This window comes from Pseudochaenichthys georgianus, chromosome 11 (genome assembly GCF_902827115.2).
Source record: "Pseudochaenichthys georgianus chromosome 11, fPseGeo1.2, whole genome shotgun sequence".
Lineage (NCBI taxonomy): Eukaryota > Metazoa > Chordata > Actinopteri > Perciformes > Channichthyidae > Pseudochaenichthys > Pseudochaenichthys georgianus.
In genome coordinates this window covers 33562408-33581911 of record NC_047513.1, presented here as the reverse complement: position 1 = coordinate 33581911, position 19504 = coordinate 33562408, and the positions used below count along the sequence as shown (strand labels likewise).

General features: G+C 43.5%; 1 protein-coding gene across 2 annotated transcripts; it reads right to left on the bottom strand.

The window, feature by feature from the left end:
* Positions 1–9: 9 nt before the first annotated feature.
* Positions 10–17701, bottom strand: adck5 (aarF domain containing kinase 5). 2 transcript variants are annotated; one of them, XM_034095172.2, is made up of 15 exons: positions 17556–17701; positions 11395–11486; positions 10564–10713; positions 9542–9617; positions 8835–9035; positions 7756–7896; positions 7366–7479; positions 7014–7145; positions 6844–6927; positions 5866–5947; positions 4087–4165; positions 3918–4009; positions 2841–3093; positions 1606–1722; positions 10–738 (listed from the first exon to the last, which is right to left on the bottom strand). In XM_034095172.2, the coding sequence occupies exons 1-15, from the start codon at positions 17577–17579 to the stop codon at positions 636–638; spliced, it is 1740 nt and encodes a 579-aa protein (XP_033951063.1). In that variant the 5' UTR covers positions 17580–17701; the 3' UTR covers positions 10–635. The 2 variants fall into 2 exon arrangements, with proteins under 2 accessions (XP_033951063.1, XP_033951064.1); XM_034095173.2 differs by lacking the exons at positions 10564–10713; positions 11395–11486 and having other exon boundaries at positions 11–738; positions 8835–9030.
* Between the last annotated feature and the right edge of the window lie 1803 nt (positions 17702–19504).

Sequence of the window (19504 nt, the reverse complement as noted above, 5' to 3'; positions counted from 1 at the left end):
AACAAAACGTACTTTTTTTTTAAGCAATTTAATTCACAAGAGTTACAGATAAGGTCTCGAGTGATAGTCACAGTGATGCCTTAAAGAGGTAGAACATTTTATTCTTTACAAACATTTGTTCAAACGGCACTGAACTTTTCAGCAGCATCAGAAAGATATATTTGTTATCGTACCACAGCTTGATCAATAATAACAATGTGTATTTCGGTCATTAAAGCTGTCACGTCTCATATTGAAATATTTCAGGACAATCCATGAGAAACTGGAGACGCGGTTTGTCGTCGTCGTGTAGCTTGTTATTGCAACTATAGTTATTAAACCTACAATACCTAACCTTCACTGAATGCATAAGGATGTCGCCTCAAAATATAGAGTGACAGAATAAATATCTCCAATATTTACTAACCTGAAGATTCAAATATAAAATGGATTGGAAGAGGTAAAATATGATCATTTAAATAAAAACTAAGGCTGTTTTCTGCTCTGGAGTGAGTTCGGTGCTTCAGTTGAATCACCCGTATTTAAGAAAAAAAAAAGTCCAGGAGCACCGTCTAGCAGCTTTTCCAGGTAAAGGCTTCTTGCAGTAGCTTGTATTTGGAATAAGTCCTTCTTTATCCTCCCTTCCTTCACACGCACTACCTCAGGTACTCGTACATCTCTGCGTCGAGAGAAATCAGACCGCAGTACGACAGCAGACTGAGGAAGGAGCGCGTCAGACTCATCGAGGCCATCTCCCACCTGTGGAAGAGTCACATTGTTCTTTAAAGAGTCCTCTCCTGCTGATGTTCAGGTGTATATCAGTATGTAGTGTCTCTACTTTAAAGAGTCCTCTCCTGCTGATGTTCAGGTGTATATCAGTATGTAGTGCCTCTACTTTAAAGAGTCCTCTCCTGCTGAGGTTCAGGTGTATATCAGTATGTAGTGTCTCTACTTTAAAGAGTCCTCTCCTGCTGATGTTCAGGTGTATATCAGTATGTAGTGTCTCTACTTTAAAGAGTCCTCTCCTGCTGATGTTCAGGTGTATATCAGTATGTAGTGTCTCTACTTTAAAGAGTCCTCTCCTGCTGATGTTCAGGTGTGTATCAGTATGTAGTGTCTCTACTTTAAAGAGTCCTCTCCTGCTGATGTTCAGGTGTATATCAGTATGTAGTGTCTCTACTTTAAAGAGTCCTCTCCTGCTGATGTTCAGGTGTATATCAGTACGTAGTGTCTCTACTTTAAAGAGTCCTCTCCTGCTGATGTTCAGGTGTATATCAGTATGTAGTGTCTCTACTTTAAAGAGTCCTCTCCTGCTGATGTCCAGGTGTATATCAGTATGTAGTGCCTCTACTTTAAAGAGTCCTCTCCTGCTGATGTTCAGGTGTATATCAGTATGTAGTGTCTCTACTTTAAAGAGTCCTCTCCTGCTGATGTTCAGGTGTATATCAGTATGTAGTGTCTCTACTTTAAAGAGTCCTCTCCTGCTGATGTTCAGGTGTATATCAGTGTGTAGTTTCTCTACTGGGACATGTACTTTGGTTTAAACTTGTATTTGTTCATTTCTTACCAGAAGGTGATGAAGTGTGGAATTTCCACCACAATTGACACACACTGAACTTGACTCACCTTAAAGCCATTTCAAACTTGAGGCCCTCCCACAACGTCCTCACCCAGCGGAAGACCCTGATCCTCGACAGCCCCCCCGTGGTGTCAGCCTGCAGCCGCCCCCAGCCCCGAACAGCACTGCGAAATAATAGAGAAGTTATTCATGAGAAGTTATAAGAACTATGAAAACATGCAAAAATAAAGATATATATTTTTTTCCAAGTCAAAGTTTTGGTATGCAGCATTGGACTTAAACTCCCACTGTACATTTATATTCAATTTTGTATTGAATAATCCATTTCTTGCACAATTAATGTATATATAATATCATGCATATCTTCCACATGTATATTGTTTGACTTTTTAATGCTATTTTATTTCAGAAATATTTTGGATTGTTTATTTCTAGCATCTTAATTTCTCTTATGTACATTGCCTTTATGCTGCTGCAACGCAAACATTTCCCAAATTGGGATCAATAAAGTACCTACCAACCAATCTATCAATCCATCCATGTATGTATCCATCCATCCATCTATGTATCCATCCATCCATGTATCCATCCATCCATCTATGTATCTATCTATCCATCCACCCAACCTATCCATCCACCCAACCTATCCATCCATCCATCTATCCATACATCTATGTATCTATCCATCCATCCATCCATCTATGTATCCATCTATCCATCTATCCATCTATCTATGTATCATCCATCCATCTATCTATCCATCTATCTATGTATCATCCATCCATCTATCTATGTATCCATCTATCCATCTATCCATCCATCCATCCATCCATCTATGTATCCATCTATCCATCTATCATCCATCCATCTATCTATCCATCTATCCATCCATCCATCTATCTATCTATCTATCTATGCATCCATCTATCTATCCATCCATCCATCTATGCATCCATCCATCCATCCATGCATCTATGTATCCATCCATCTATCTATGCATCCATCCATCCATCCATCTATCTATCTATCCATCTACCCATCCATCCATCTATTTCTCACAGGTCAATAGATTTCACTGTGTGGGCATTGAAATGAAAGGTTTAGTACTTTGTGATACACCGGTGACTTTATTGTGTTTACAGTAAAGCAAACCGACTGTCCACAAATGAGGACATAATTGTGTCCCCCTGGATATTTTAAATCGTTGTATTCCCACTCACGTCTTGGCCAGATTAAATCATGTTGTGCTTTGCTTAAATATGTGTAATAGTTGTATTCTCACGTCTTGGCCATGACGCAGTAGCGGTCCACCGGCGCCCCCAGGCTGATGTTGATGCTCCGCACTGTGTTGATGTTTCTGAAAACGAGCAGCATGGGCCGAGGCATGGCCTTCAGGACGGCCATGATGCTGTCGAAGCGCTGCAGGGCCATCTGACGCATGTAGGCCGTCTCCTCCCCACTCAGGATGTTCGACAGGCCGAACTCCTGCATGTTGATTGGCCGCTGAAGAAGCATCTCGCTGAACAGCAGGTACTCTGCAGGGAGAGCGGAGACATTATCACTTTGAAGCTATAACTGTAATACCACTGTTCAGAGGCCTGCACTACCAAGCCGGATCTTCGCTTAGCGGCTAACTTCAGGGTAAACTCTGGGTTTCCGGTCCTACGACGCTGGTTCTCTTCTTAGCGGGCTAGATCTCCATGGTAACTTATGCTGAGCGGCTAGCCTGCTCCGGAGCAGGTTAGGTTGCAGGCTAAGAGATCAACTCAGTGAAAGCACGGCCTGCTGACCAATCAGAGCTCAGTGTGCGGAGTTTAAAGCGATCAAGTCATATTACAGGAGAAAGGAAATACAGAAAAGCTGCCGTTGCAGGAAAGACGGCCGGCAAAAATCACCGACTGTGTGAACGTGAACATTAATAGAATATCACTTCCTTACAGAGCCCCTCCTCTAACACACACATGACCAATGAGGGCACGAGATAAGTGTGTGCCCAGATGGAAGGCTGACAGGCAGGTAGGCCATCCAGTTACTTTAGCCGGCTCAGATGATTGGTCGTGCTTTTTACAGCGCCACGGCTGTTTTTTTACGGTGATTTTATTTTGAGTCTTATCTGAATAGACTAAACTATTCAGATAAGACTCAAAATAAAATCACCGTAAAAAAATTGTCTTACTTGCCTCTCAGGGCTTTCGTACAAAATGGATTTCATAAAAAAAGTAAAAAAATAATTAATAGTTTTTAAGTTACTGACAGATTTCACATATAAAGGGACAAATAGATTCTCATATTAGATTTGAAAACCCAGACAAATGTATTGCACACCTTAGGAGAATATCAAATAATAACCTGAGCTCACCTTTGACCCCCAGGGCTCTGGAGTGCCTCTCCATGGCGGCTTCATCCCGCAGGACTATGGACCTCCACAGTTTACAGAGAGCCGCTCTGTCGCTGGGGTCAAAGGTCGCAGTTAGAGCAGATAGCTGAATATCCTCAGAGGTTATTATCCGTAAACAGAAATATCTTACCGTGGACTGAGGTATTCGTACAGGCCGTGGTCCAGAAGCACCAACTCTGCCTTGTTGTCACGACCCCGTCTCACTAGCACTGCAAAACATAAGAGAAACCATCCGTAATGTGAAGTGAACATTTATTGTTTCGAGCAGGGGTTCTCAAAGTTTTGATGAGAGGGCCAATTTAGGTACCCAATATTGGATTGAAAAACACAAAATAATTCCAAAACAAATCCTTTCTTTATTGTACTAACCAATTATACAAACAGTATACATTAAGAACTTGCAGAGGACACAACGTTGGGTTATCTACAGACAGTGACTAGCTACAATCGCTAGCTAACTCCCGTTTCTGATTCTGATCATTTACAACAGATTTTCCGCTTAACCGCAACTCGCGAGATGCCTATAGTTGGGGGGGGCAGTTTTACCATTCTTAAATTCCATTCTAATTCTTACTAGATACGACCATGGAGGATTAAAATATAATGCATGCATTTCAGCGTGTCACAATAACTATCGCGGGCCGCCAGAAACATTTCCGAGGGCCGCCAATGGCCCGCGGGCCGCACTTTGAGAACCCCTGGTTTAGAGGAAAGACTACTCCCCTAAAGAGGAATCATAAAATATGGTTTCGGTTTTACGACCAAGACACTGGAAATGGTTCACAGTTGAAGCGTTAGCCTTTAGCTTATCGTTAGCTGGCTTTGGTAACTTTAAGTACATTTATACCAGAATAGAGAAGTCCCTCCCTTTCCGGGGGAGCTCCATATTTCTGAAAAAGTATGCATTGAAGTCGATGGAGAGAAAAGTTATCTCTCGATCCCGTTTGAATTGTGCCACGAATTACACACATGATGTTTGTCAATTTAAAAGATAATTCTGCAAGTCAAAAAAATAAACTGTGTCGTCAAACTGTGTCGTAACACTTTGTTTTGTGTGAAACCGCTCAATGAACTACATCTCCCGCCTCGCACCACACACCCAGACGGCCGTCACGTTGAAACATTTCACTTCTTTCTCTCAGAACGAGGCGGAAAGTATTAAAAGAGGTGGAAATCACTCCGAGTCTGGGCGTGTTGAGAGCTGCACACAAGGGGAGTTAGTCGGTTCCTGAGAGCCAGCATGCGGGACCGGGACTCTGGGATTTGTAGTCTTTCTAGCTGCGTATTTTTCATCGTCTTATATTTCAACAGTTTTACGACAAACTGACTTTTTTGACGTGGAAATGATTTTTTAAGATTGACAAACATCATGTGTGTAATTCTTGGCACAATTCAAACGGGATGGAAAGATACGTTTTCTCTCCCCATCGACTTCAATACATCGTTTTTCAGAAATAAGGTCCGATGGGTCAGAAGTAGAAGGGCGGGACTTCGCCTCTCTATAAGTATCAGCTTCTTGCAGTGTCTTCCTGTATTTGCTTTTTTTTATATAATCGCATAACATTGACCTCTGAGGGCCACCGTATCTTCGGCGTATCTGCACTGCACTGTTATTTTACGTATCCTCCCAAAATGATATCAGTGCGATAAACTTATATTAGCTATGAAATGTCATTTATATAACAATATAACACAGGACTTAATAGAACAAGAATATAATAAGAATATATAGAATTAGATTTAAAGCCAAATGAAAAACGAGCTGTTGTTGTTTACTCAGTCCTTCTAGACATGCCTCTGTAGCTCAGTCAGAGTCAGAGAGGCGTTCAGGGACCTGATGATGTCGTAATTGCGAGACTCAAAGAAAAAGCAATAGCTATTAAAGCTAAAAAGCCTCTGATGGACGGACCGTTCCCGGGGTGAGGGTCAGCGTGGATGAAGCCGGTGTAGAAGATCTGCTCAGCGAACGTCTGGATCAGTTTGTCTGCCGTCTGAAAAACAGATGTGACGAAGTATTTCAGAGCGTTTCCACAATACTCTGAGTACTCTGAATACAGTACTCTGAATACTCTGAATACTCTGAATACAATACTCTGAATACAATACTCTGAATACAATATTCTGAATACTCTGAATACTCTGAATACAATACTCTGAATACTCTGCATACAATACTCTGAATACAATACTCTGAATACTCTGAATACAATACTCTGAGTACTCTGAATACTCTGAATACAGTACTTTGAATACAATACTCCGAATACAATACTCTGAATACAATACTCTGAATACTCTGAATACAATACTCTGAATACAATACTCTGAATACAATACTCTGAATACAGTACTCTGAATACAATACTCTGAGTGCTCTGAATACAATACTCTGAATACAATACTCTGAATACTCTGAATACTCTGAATACAATACTCTGAATACTCTGAATACAATACTCTGAATACAATCCTCTGAATACAATACTCTGAATACTCTGAATACAATCCTCTGAATACTCTGAATACAATCCTCTGAATACAATACTCTGAATACTCTGAATACAATCCTCTGAATACAATCCTCTGAATACAATACTCTGAATACAATACTCTGAATACTCCGAATACAATCCTCTGAATACAATACTCTGAATACAATCCTCTGAATACAATACTCTGAATACAATACTCTGAATACTCCGAATACAATCCTCTGAATACAATACTCTGAATACAATCCTCTGAATACTCTGAATACAATCCTCTGAATACAATCCTCTGAATACAATACTCTGAATACAATACTCTGAATACTCTGAATACAATACTCTGAATACAATACTCTGAATACTCTGAATACTCTGAATATCATCGATCATCGACTCACATCCTTCAGACTCAGTCCTCGTCTTTTTATTTCCTCCACGTCGTTGATTTTGCACCCGTCGCAAAACTCAGCCGTCAGAACTCTCTTTGAAACGGAGACACGAACATTGAGAAAGCTTCAGCTCCGGAAAGATGGCGTTATTATGCACAGTTCATAATAATAAACCTCACCTTAGTCGTGTGCTCCCAGAAAACCTTGGGTATGACGACGAAGCTGAAGTGTTTGAGCTCCTCTGCACACCGCTCTGAATTCCTGGCCTCGTTCTCAAAGTCCAGCTCCTGAGCCAACGTGCCCTTCAAGTCCTACAGAAAGTGGGATAAAAGAGAAGCGCTGACAAACCGGCATTCATGTCAAGGGTTTAAAGTCAGAACATGTATAAATATTTGGTATTAACTGAAGTAAATAAGTAGATTGGACAAAATAATGCCAGTAAATATCTTGGTCTTAATATCTAGGTGTGTGTCGTCTAAGGAAATCAAAGAAACTTTATTTTTCTAAGTGTTGGTAAGGAAATAAAATGACCTTTAGAACCCATCTGAATCCAAAGCTGGGGTGCATGAATTTAATAATGTCCATCAGGACCTCCAAAGTCCGGATGTCACCATCGAAGCGATCCCTGAGGTCGATGTACTGCACCTGAGGGGACCAGAATTAAACAAAAACAGACTGGATTACTTCCAACTTGCTTCACAGCAGCTCCATGTGTAACATCAACAGACAGATATCAAGACACAACACATGAGAAACAAACATGTAGCATAACAGCAGCATCAGTGAGAGATGCTCAAAGAGCCTTCACTGAGAGGATCGACTGGAGCACAAAGGATGCTTCAGTGTGACTTTATCGATCTCCATTAGATGGTAGCCGTTCATATGCTCGGTTCAGAACATACAGACGTTGACTTTTCTCACCTTCACAGCGACAGGAGTCCCGTCGAACAGCTCCGCTCTGTGGACCTGCGCCAGGCTGGCAGCCGCGATGGGTTCCGGGTCAAAAGATTTGAAAATCTGCTCCGGGGTTTTACTGAAGTCTTCTTGAAAGAGAGCGTCCACCTGTTGCAGAGAAATCAGCCGTTCAGAACAACAGCAAGAAGTAGAAAGTACAGGTATTTGGGTTCAACATGTAAGAAGTAGAAAGTACAGGTATTTGAGTTCAACATGTAAGAAGTAGAAAGTACAGGTATTTGAGTTCAACATGTAAGAAGTAGAAAGTACAGGTATTTGGGTTCAACATGTAAGAAATAGAAAGTACAGGTATTTGAGTTCAACATGTAAGAAGTAGAAAGTACAGGTATTTGTGTTCAACATGTAAGAAGTAGAAAGTACAGGTATTTGGGTTCAACATGTAAGAAATAGAAAGTACAGGTATTTGAGTTCAACATGTGAGAAGTAGAAAGTACAGGTATTTGGGTTCAACATGTAAGAAGTAGAAAGTACAGGTATTTGAGTTCAACATGTAAGAAGTAGAAAGTACAGGTATTTGGGTTCAACATGTAAGAAATAGAAAGTACAGGTATTTGAGTTCAACATGTAAGAAGTAGAAAGTACAGGTATTTGAGTTCAACATGTGAGAAGTAGAAAGTACAGGTATTTGTGTTCAACATGTAAGAAGTAGAAAGTACAGGTATTTGGGTTCAACATGTAAGAAGTAGAAAGTACAGGTATTTGGGTTCAACATGTAAGAAATAGAAAGTACAGGTATTTGTGTTCAACATGTAAGAAGTAGAAAGTACAGGTATTTGGGTTCAACATGTAAGAAGTAGAAAGTACAGGTATTTGTGTTCAACATGTAAGAAGTAGAAAGTACAGGTATTTGGGTTCAACATGTAAGAAATAGAAAGTACAGGTATTTGAGTTCAACATGTAAGAAGTAGAAAGTACAGGTATTTGGGTTCAACATGAGAGAAGTAGAAAGTACAGGTATTTGTGTTCAACATGTGAGAAGTATTTGTACTTCCCACCTCTGGTTACTCTCCAGTTTCCCTCCTCACCTCTCTAGACCTCCGGCTCAGAGCCTTGTCCTCGAGGACCTGCAGGCTCCGGATGTATTCGGGCGGCAGAAGGTGGTTGAAGGAACAAAGACCCTGGCCCAGTTTGATGTAAATCCCCCCGTTCCTGATGGCCCCTCTCACCATGCACTCTGCTGCCCTCTGGTGGCAGGCCGACATCGCAGAGACATACGATGTGCTGCTCTAACAGGGGGAAACAGAGGTAACACAGGACTGTACACACGATACAACTGACCACCTTTCCCTTTCTTTAACCTCCAGCCGCCATGGTCACGGAGGAGCAGGACACACAGCCTGCCTAGGTGCCTCCAACGTAACGTGCACATTCTAAAAATAGCTCAGTGACGATGAGCGGGTATCACGGTTTTGAACTTGTGACCGCCTGCATGTTGATTCAGTAAATGGGTCAGAGGGGTCGGACGTCCCACACCAGGGGGCACTGGAAATCTCCGTTAAACAATAACTGCACAGCACACACAGTAAACAGTAATAGGTGACCTTTAAAAACACACACACACACACATATGGTGTGTGTGTGTGTGTGTGTGTGTGTGTGTGTGTGTGTGTGTGTGTGTGTGTGTGTGTGTGTGTATACGTGACATGTATGTGGTAACGTGTGTTGTTTATCGTTCTCTTTCATCCTGTCTTAATGCTGTCGTTGTGATGTTAAGGGCGTGTTGAGCAACTACCTCATCTTGTCCCCTCAGAGACACGTTGGTCGTCCACCAGTAGTCCCCGGAGATGGAGAGTCCCACAGACAGAGATCTGAGGACAACAGACCACAGACCGTTATGTTGGTGTTGGATTTCTTGAGTCAAGGAAGTAAGGAAGTCATAACAAAGGAAATATGAAACGCAGATAGTGAAACAATACTTCCGATATGTGGGGACATCAAATCTACAACTTTCACACAACAAGGTGTTTCTCTGGGAGATTAAGGAAAAACAAAAAGCCTTGAAGAGAAAGGACTTTTGAGGTGAGGGGTGAGATGTATCAGACTCGGGTTATCACGGAGCGTCCACACTACAGCTTCAAAAACATCTTGGAGCTGGGCGTGTCTGGAGCTTGGGGATTTTATTCAAGCAACGCGACCAACAACCAATCACATGAATCTCCCGCCCCCGACATACAAAGCAAAAACCCCGGGATTTTATGCGAGCAATATATAAATATATATATATATATATATATAAACTCCCCAAACAGGCGAAACCCTACCAGTTCCCCCACTGTCTCTGCCACCTCCCTCCATGCTGGTTCCTCCGGTTTGTGTCCCGGTAGGTGAAGAGGGTCTGGTCATACAAAACCGGGTGGTTGCTACGGCGATAGTTAGTTTCTCCTCCGACTTTTTTTTAAATATAGAAATGAACGGCGGGATATCTCTCCCAGCTTAGACGCGGTTTGATTGGCTACGGCTTCAGCTGTCAGATTTTCCGAAACGGGATTTGATTGGCTGGCGCTGGCTACTCCGGCGTCTCCGCCGTCAGAAGTTGAACATTGTTCAACTTCTGACGGCGGAGACGCCGGAGACGGACCGCTCTGCTACCCACAATTCAGTTCGGCGAAAAAGCGAGGCAACGTGACGTCACCCCATTGAAAGTGAATGGGCAGATTGGAGTTGTCGACGCTGTAGTGTGGACGGGCCGTTAGTGTCGTGGCTTATCGGGGCTACGCTTTACCGAAGTACTGATGGAACCGATGTTTTCCAAACCTGCAGAAGCGAGTGATTCCTTGCATCAGGATCTTCGTCCTCCTCCTGTCTCGAGGCTCCGACGCAGCGTAGTGAACGCCCGCCGCCACCGGGACGCCCACAGAGAAGCCCAGCAGAGTCTTCCAGATCAGACCTCTGCGCTTCCCTTCCCTGAGAGCAGCAACACACACATTTACTGTTGGGACCGTCCTGAACATGAGAGCAACATGATGACAAAGGTATCCCTGATTGTCTCCCCAGGTGCTCCCACTCAGCGCCTCCATAAAGGACCTGAGGAAGGCTGCAGTCGTTCTCCCCTTCTCCTCTGGCAGCCTGTGTTACGTGCGGTCGTGTCTCTGTGTGAGGCCTAGTTCAACCTGTGTCCAGCTAATTGTTAGGAGATGTGTGTCTTTGCGTATTGTTTCACGTTAGTCCCTTTTGAAAGAAAGTTGTCCTTAGTTAATTAACTTTGTTTTGCCATCTGGCTGGTGAGCCTCGTTACTTTTTTTATTAATTAAAACCTCGCTTTGTGGCTTCAGCGTTCAGTTTCCTCTCGGCCGGTTAGTGTGTGTTACTTCCCTTTGTACCCCTAGATTCAAGGGAACGTAACCGTGGTGACTGTGTCGATCCGTCAGCTATCAGACTCTCTTTAAGGGTAGACTGAATACTTTTTGGATACGCTCAGAGAGGGCAAAAGTACACACATCCTTTCCTCAAGTAGAAGTACAGATAATCGTGTTTAAAAATACTCTGGTGAAAGTAGAAGTACTGACTAAAGTTCTTTACTCAAGTCAAAGGAAAGAGGCTTTGAAGTGTACTTTGTAGCTGATACTGGCAGCTGAGATCTGGTACCTGGTCGAACTGAAGCATCTGGTGTTTTGGAGCGAGGAGATGAGAGGAGGAGGTCTTCGGAGCAGCGCCATGTGACGCAGACACACCCTCAACTACAGACACAGAAACACAGCATGTATGAGAATCACTTCTGCAGCGACACGAGCTACAGAGAAACCGAGCGCTGCCTTTGTGTGTGCCATGATCTGTTCTCCTGTATAAAACGGACAAGTCAAATCAAGCAATCTGATTGGTTCTTAGCCGTGATATACTGAGCGTATACCACGGGTAGAATTGTAAGTTACTTTTCACATCAAGTCAGTATCCCTCCGCGTCTATGAAAAACAGTATACCGTTGTCGAACCCTCCGCTTCACGTCGGGCCGAACCACGCCCCTTAGCTGTGATATACTGAGCATATACCACGGCCTGTCGTGAGCTATTGCTTAAATACACACCATGTGGCACTGTCGGAGTTAATCATTCCACACTAGCTGCTGCGCACACGACCATGAAGCCTTGAATCTGCATCTTGAATCTTGGCCAAGGTGCGGTAAAAACCGGTTGGTAACTTTTCAGTGATTTATGTTGAACAGATTTTAATCAACACGTCATTGAAAGAGATTCTCGTGAAGCGCTGCGTAGTCCCTTTTGAGTCACCTGGCTGTTTGCGGTGACTCGGTGCTGCTTCGATGCTTGCGTGTCCCGACAGCTCTCCTGTGGCGCGTTGTATTGGGTTTGTTGGTTCATGTTAATGGGCTGAAAAGACTCAAATCGCTGTGTGACACTTTCTAAGTTGTAAAGCACGGGGTTAGCTTATTGTTGACTGACAAACAATCCAAACGCGCATTAATATTCAGTTTGAAATGATGAGAGAAAGGAGCAGACCCGGCGGCAGACATACGTGTCTGGGTGGGCATTTGATGTACCAGGGCGGGCCCACCCCGAAACTTACATTTCCCGGGAAAACTGAATTGTGAAAGAGCTGACATGCTGAAAACCCAACGCCTGCAGGGGGGTCTGGGGAGATTCTCCCCCAGGAGATTTGTTGAAATACTAACATAAAATACACATTCTGGTCCTCTCTTGAGAAGAAAAATAAATAAATCTATTACTACACGACATATTTAAAAAAATGAATGCCATTTCAGTTTTTTGTTCTGAAAGCTGAACCTGCTGCTCCTCACAGAGAGAAGAGGGAAGAGGCTGTGAATTACTTTACATGGTGGATAAGGGTGGATAGCCCCCATTGTTCTGTGTGTCAACATGAAAGACAGCCCACACATCCATCATCAAACCGTGGGGTCTTATTTCATTACGTGTTGATTTCTATCAACACGTAATGTTGTATCGATGTATATAGAGATGTACTGTAACTACAGCACAAATATTCTCCGTCGGGACTTCCTGCAACAACACCACGTCGTTATCTTGATTCTGATTGGCCAGAAGACATTATCAAAGATGTTCTATTGAGAAGACGATCACTACGTGACAAAAGTTTTCAAACCGTTTCTAGTCTTCGGTATTTCCAGACAAGTGACTGCTGAAATCAATCTTACTAACCGCTGTCTGTGCAATTTACTCCGCGCGAGTTGGCGGACTTTATTTAGCTTACTTTAAAATCAATCGGGCATTCCTGTGGAGGTTGGGGACATTGAACCAGAGTGGTCGGTGTTCAAAGCCTCTATTGCCGAAGCCGCGGTGGGGAGCTGTGGTCTCAAGGTCTTAGGTGCCTCAAGGGGCGGTAACCCTCGAACCTCCTGGTGGACACCGGTGGTTAGGGAAGCCGTCCGACTGAAGAAGGAGGCCTTCAGGGATTTGTTATCCCGGGGGACTCCCGAAGCAGTTGCAAGGTACCGACAGGCCCGAAGGGCAGCAGCCTCATCCGTGGCCGAGGCAAAGCAGCGGGTGTGGGAGAAGTTCGGAGAAGACATGGAGAAGGACTTTCGGGCGGCACCAAAGTTGTTCTGGAAAACTGTCCGACACCTCAGGAGGGGGAAGCAGGGAACCATCCAAGCTGTGTACAGTAAGGATGGGACGTTGTTGACCTCAACTGATGGAGTGTTGGGACGTTGGAAGGAACACTTTGAGGAACTCCTGAACCCGACAACTCCGCCCTCTATGTTAGAGGCAGAGCTGGAGTATGACGGGGGATCAACGCCAATCTCCCGGGGGGAGGTCACTGAGGTCGTCAAACAACTCCACAGTGGCAAAGCCCCGGGGGTGGATGAGATCCGGCCGGAAATGCTGAAGGCTCTGGGTGTTGAGGGACTGTCATGGTTGACACGTCTCATCAACGTTGCGTGGAAGTCGGAAACGGTACCGAAGGAGTGGCAGACCGGGGTGGTGGTCCCCCTTTTCAAAAAGGGGGATCAGAGGGTGTGTGCCAATTACAGAGGCATCACACTACTCAGCCTCCCCGGGAAAGTTTACTCCAAGGTGCTTGAAAGGAGGGTCAGGCCGATTGTCGAACCTCAGATTGAGGAGGAACAATGCGGATTCCGTCCTGGTCGTGGAACGACGGATCAGCTTTTTACTCTCGCAAGGATCCTGGAGGGGGCCTGGCAGTACGCTTATCCGGTCTACATGTGTTTTGTAGACTTGGAGAAGGCGTATGACCGGGTTCCCAGGGAGTTACTGTGGGAGGTGCTGCGGGAGTATGGGGTGAGGGGGTCTCTACTCAGGGCCATCCAATCTCTGTACTCCCAAAGCGAGAGCTGTGTCCGGGTCCTCGGCAGTAAGTCAGACCCATTTCCGGTGAGGGTTGGCCTCCGCCAGGGCTGCGCTTTGTCACCAATCCTGTTTGTAATATACATGGATCGGATTTCGAGGCGTAGTCGTGGGGGGGGGGGGTCTGCAGTTCGGTGGACTAAGGATTGCACCACTGCTTTTTGCAGATGATGTGGTTCTGATGGCTTCATCGGTCTGCGACCTTCAGCACTCACTGGATCGGTTCGCAACCGAGTGTGAAGCGGCTGGGATGAGGATCAGCACCTCCAAATCTGAGGCCATGGTTCTCAGCAGGAAACCGATGGACTGTCCACTCCAAGTAGGGAATGAGTCCTTACCCCAAGTGAAGGAGTTCAAGTATCTCGGGGTCTTGTTCTCGAGTGAGGGATCAATGGAGCGTGAGATGGGCCGGAGAATCGGAGCAGCGGGAGCGGTATTGCAGTCGCTTTACCGCACCGTTGTGACGAAAAGGGAGCTGAGCCGGAAGGCAAAGCTCTCTGTCTACCGGGCCATTTTCGTTCCTACCCTCACCTATGGTCATGAAGGATGGGTCATGACCGAAAGAACGAGATCGCGGATACAAGCGGCCGAGATGGGTTTCCTCCGCCGGGTGGCTGGTGTCTCCCTTAGAGATAAGGTGAGAAGTTCGGTCATCAGGGAGGGACTCGGAGTTGAGCCGCTCCTCCTTCGCGTCGAAAGAAGCCAGTTGAGGTGGTTCGGGCACCTAGTTAGGATGCCACCTGGGCGCCTCCCTAGGGAGGTGTTCCAGGCACGTCCAGCTGGGAAGAGACCAAGGGGTAGACCTAGGACCAGGTGGAGGGATTATATCTCTTCGCTGGCCTGGGAGCGCCTTGGGATCCCCCAGTCAGAGCTGGTTGATGTCGCCAGGGAAAAGAAAGTTTGGGGCTCTCTGCTGGAACTGCTACCCCCGCGACCCGACCACGGATAAGCGGGAGAAGATGGATGGATGGATGGACTTTAAAATCATTTTTCATGGTGGGGCTAAGCCATTTCTTGGTATGGGTGTAGCCTACCCAAGTATACCCTGGCGCCGCCACTGAACATAATAATAAAACAATTAAAATGTTGTATTCAGCCCTGATTAAAACAGCGGGCCCAAATCCTGGATGGGCGGGCCCAAATCCTGGATGGCCGGGCCCGGCCCCATGGGGCCCGCCCATGACGCAGGGTCTGGAAAGGAGCCACATTGGAACGACTGAGAAGCAGGAAATCAGGCAACAATATGTAATGATTGTTCAGTTATATACTGCATTGTCTTGTTTATGTTTCTTATGCTGGTGTTAGGGATTGTGTATCTTGTTTTGTATGTGTTTGTATGGCGACCTTGAGAGCCTTGAAAGGCGCCTATATAAAATAAATGAATTATTATTAGTTTTCTTTTATCCAAGGGACATTGATTCCATTTACTTTTCAGTGCCATTTTTCTCTAAACCCCGGTCCTTTGGCCTTGGTGGACATTGCCAACATTGATAATAGAGCAGCAGTAAGTACACAAGCAATCGATTAGTCCATAAAAAGAAATGCCAAATATTTAAAAAATGCACTTAATCACAGGATTTCAATGTGAATGTATTCGGGGGTTTGACTGACAAGACAAGACATTTGAAGACATCAGCTAGGACTAAGAACCAGGGATGGATAATAAACACTATTTTCTGACATTTTATGGAACATGTGCTTGATAAAAAAGTAAGTGGAAAAAGCCAGACAAATACTGATCATTCTGAGAAGCCAAACGTCACAAGAACTGACGTGTGTGTGTGTGTGTTTTATTTCTTTTTTTAGATGTTTAATTTCTAGAATTGTCTATTTCAGTTCTACTTATGTGCAATGCCTTGTTTTGTCTGCGTGTGTGTGTGTGTGTGTGTGTGTGTGTGTGTGTGTGTGTGTGTGTGTGTGTGTGTGTGTGTGTGTGTGTGTGTGTGTGTGTGTGTGTGTGTGTGTGTGTGTGTGTGTGTGTGTGTGTGTGTGTGTGTGTGTCTGTGTGTGTGTGTGTGTGTGTCTGTGTGTGTGCGTGTGCGTGTGCGTGCGTGCGTAGGTCTGGATCAAGGCCCTTTGTAACAGTCCTGGTACGGTTTGTTTTCGTTTGTCTGCCTCTGAGGGACAAAATGTCTCCAGTGCCACGGATTGGATGTCCAGATAGCGGGATGTCAGGGACCTGAGCGCAGGGATATCAAACAAACCCTCCGTCACTCAACGAAAGGGTTTTCCTAAGAAGAAAGAGCCTAATTAAGTGTGGATTTGTCTAATCTAATCCACACGTAATAAGTATCAGGGACGGTTGCAGCACATCTTTCATTTGTCTCAATTACTTAGAGACTATTTGGTCAAGACAAACCGCATTTTGATATATTTAACTCACATATATTGGTTAATTACCCCTACCAATGAACCCATGGACACAGTCCTTTGACAGGCTGTGTCCATGTGTAATATAGATTAAATAACAGTGTAAAATGGGTATAATATGGGTGACGATAGCGGTGTACTGATGTGTAATTACAGTGTAATATGGGTGTTACATAGGTGCAATACTGGTGTATTAACTGTATAATTATATGTAATATATATATTAATATGATGTAATATGGTGTTGCATGTTTGCAATATGGATCTAATAGCAGTGTAACATTGTTGTAATAACTGTGTGATATGGGTGCAATGTAGAAAACAGCAATCAATTAATGTTCCCAAATATTTAAATGTGATTAAAGATAGTTACAGAACGTGTGGACAACACTCGGGACGGTTGCAACATATTTGACTTCTTGTCTAAATGAGCTTTGTATTTGCACGTGTTTATGTTCATTAATATCAGAGTTATGTTTACATAGAAACACATGTAACTGTCACCTAAAGAGCTACACAAGTACTCGGGTCTTGTACTTGAGTAAAAGTAGAAGTACTCAGATCTTGTACTTGAGTAAAAGTAGAAGTACTCAGGTCTTGTACTTGAGTAAAAGTAGAAGTACCAGAGTGTAGGAATACTCTGTTCCAGTAAAAGTCCTGCATTCAAAATGTTCCTCAAGAAAAAGTAGAAAGTATTCTCATCAAAATATAGTGAAAGTAGCGACAGTGAAAGTAGTCGTTGTGCAGATTGGTCCATTTCAGAATAATATATATGATATGTTTTATGATGATTGATCATTAAAGTGTTCTCAAAGCTGGTGAAGGTGCAGCTAGTTTGAAGGACTTTGTATATTGCAGGGTAGCTTGTGAAAGGTGGAACTAAAGTCTGATTTAAGAGTACACAATTGTACTTATATAAAGTTCTTAAATTAATCTCAGTGACTTCCCAACTCTCCACATTAATCCATTGGCGTGTTGGCTAATACCTGCTGACTATGTGTCTGCTGGTTAAGTAGCTAACTTGAGCTAAAGCTACTGTCAAACGGAGCACAACATGTATGAGAAATAATGTTTATTTACCCCTCGGCTGGTTTCCCCTGCCATTTCTCCTGGGAAGGTAAAATATCGCCAATTTCAGTGATGATTTAATGACCAAACTTGGACGTCCTTCCTGAGCGGAATGTAGCCGAACACTGGCGATAGTTCTCACCAATCTGCGGACAAAGAGTGGATGAGTGACAGTCAGAGAGAGCGAGATGGTGCACCCCCAACTACTTCTGCTTTCGCTTCAGTCTACTTCACAAGCCATAACATGTACTTGTTGTGGCCTCAAAGATAATAATGATAATAACAATAAAGTTTAAAAAATGCATAGTTGAACAACATTTAGCAGATTATATACATATGCAAACAACAATTATATTAAATAACACAAATGTATATTTAATGTATCACACTTAATGTAATTAATATCCTGCTTTACATTGTGTCTGAAGCCCTTCAATAGTGTTTTATTGTCAGAGTTTATAGATGTGTTATCCTCACGGTCTACATTAACAACAAATCCTAAACGTATACATATCCCTGATTTCTTATGAATCAATTGCAGTAGAAATGTTTTTTTAAATCCTCTGAATTGTAGTAAAGTAGAAGTATAAAACAGCATTCCTCGAGTAAAATCAAAGTGCCTCTACATTGATTAAGTAGTGTATTTAAATCCAGTCACTCAGTTATCGTGAACGAATCCCTGTAAAAACCTTCCATGACGGACGATCGGAGTTTTCAGATATCTGTCTTGTTGTTGCACGGCACTCTTTGTGACGCCATGAAACGTCACTGATCATACGGCATAGTTGGTATGCATGTCCTCCTCCTCCTCCAATTTAAATCTTAAAAGTTAATTATTTACACATTAAGGAAACAAATTACATTACAATTATGTGACCTTGTGTTACCTATAAACTAAATACAATAGTAAGTAGGTACACATACAATAAATGGTGCAATACAGAAACACAGTAAGACGAACTACATCAATGTGTAAGATAGGAGCACAGATACTAGGTTGTTTTGTAAACTGTTATAAAAGGAATGAATGCACTTACGCAAACAAGCTTGCTACGATGCTAAATGAGCTAGTAGTATGTATAAGTTACTCCATCTTACATCATGTAGTCTCTGTAGGCTCCAGGGTCCTCATGTCAACCCTATTGGAAAGTTGCTAAACAAGACAAAAAAACAAGTTAAGGGCCACAAAAAAAGGTTGGGTGGATAATGGCATCATGATCAGATGTCTTTTTAATTTCTGTTTTTAATAAATTACCATTCATTTCAAATGTTTTTTTGTGTGCGTAATATAAGTCGCATCATGTGCGTTTCTGTCAGAGTGAAGTAACTGCATTTAACCAGAGTGAAACCGGAAGTGGGGATTGGCCTTCAAAATAAAATTTGCTCACAAAAAACACCAGACTGTAACTAACCAACAGGTTTTAAAAACGATATGGCCAGAAGTGAGAAGTAACTAAGTACATTTAATCAAGCACTGTGCTTAAGTACAATGTTGAGTTACTTGTACTTTACTTGAGTATTTCCATGTTGTGCTACTGTGTTGTTGCTACTACATGTATGTAATCCCTTTAGTTACTTTACAGATGTGGATGAATGATGTGAAATATAATCAAGTGTTGAATCAGACTTTAGTTCCACCTGGAGTAAATCCACCAGCTACCCTGCAGTCTCCAAAGTACTTCAGACTAGCTGCACCTCCACCAGCTACCCTGCAGTCTCCAAAGTACTTCAGACTAGCTGCACCTCCACCAGCTACCCTGCAGTCTCCAAAGTACTTCAGACTAGCTGCACCTCCACCAGCTACCCTGCAGTCTCCAAAGTACTTCAGACTAGCTGCACCTCCACCAGCTACCCTGCAGTCTACAAAGTACTTCAGACTAGCTGCACCTCCACCAGCTACCCTGCAGTCTACAAAGTACTTCAGACTAGCTGCACCTCCACCAGCTACCCTGCAGTCTACA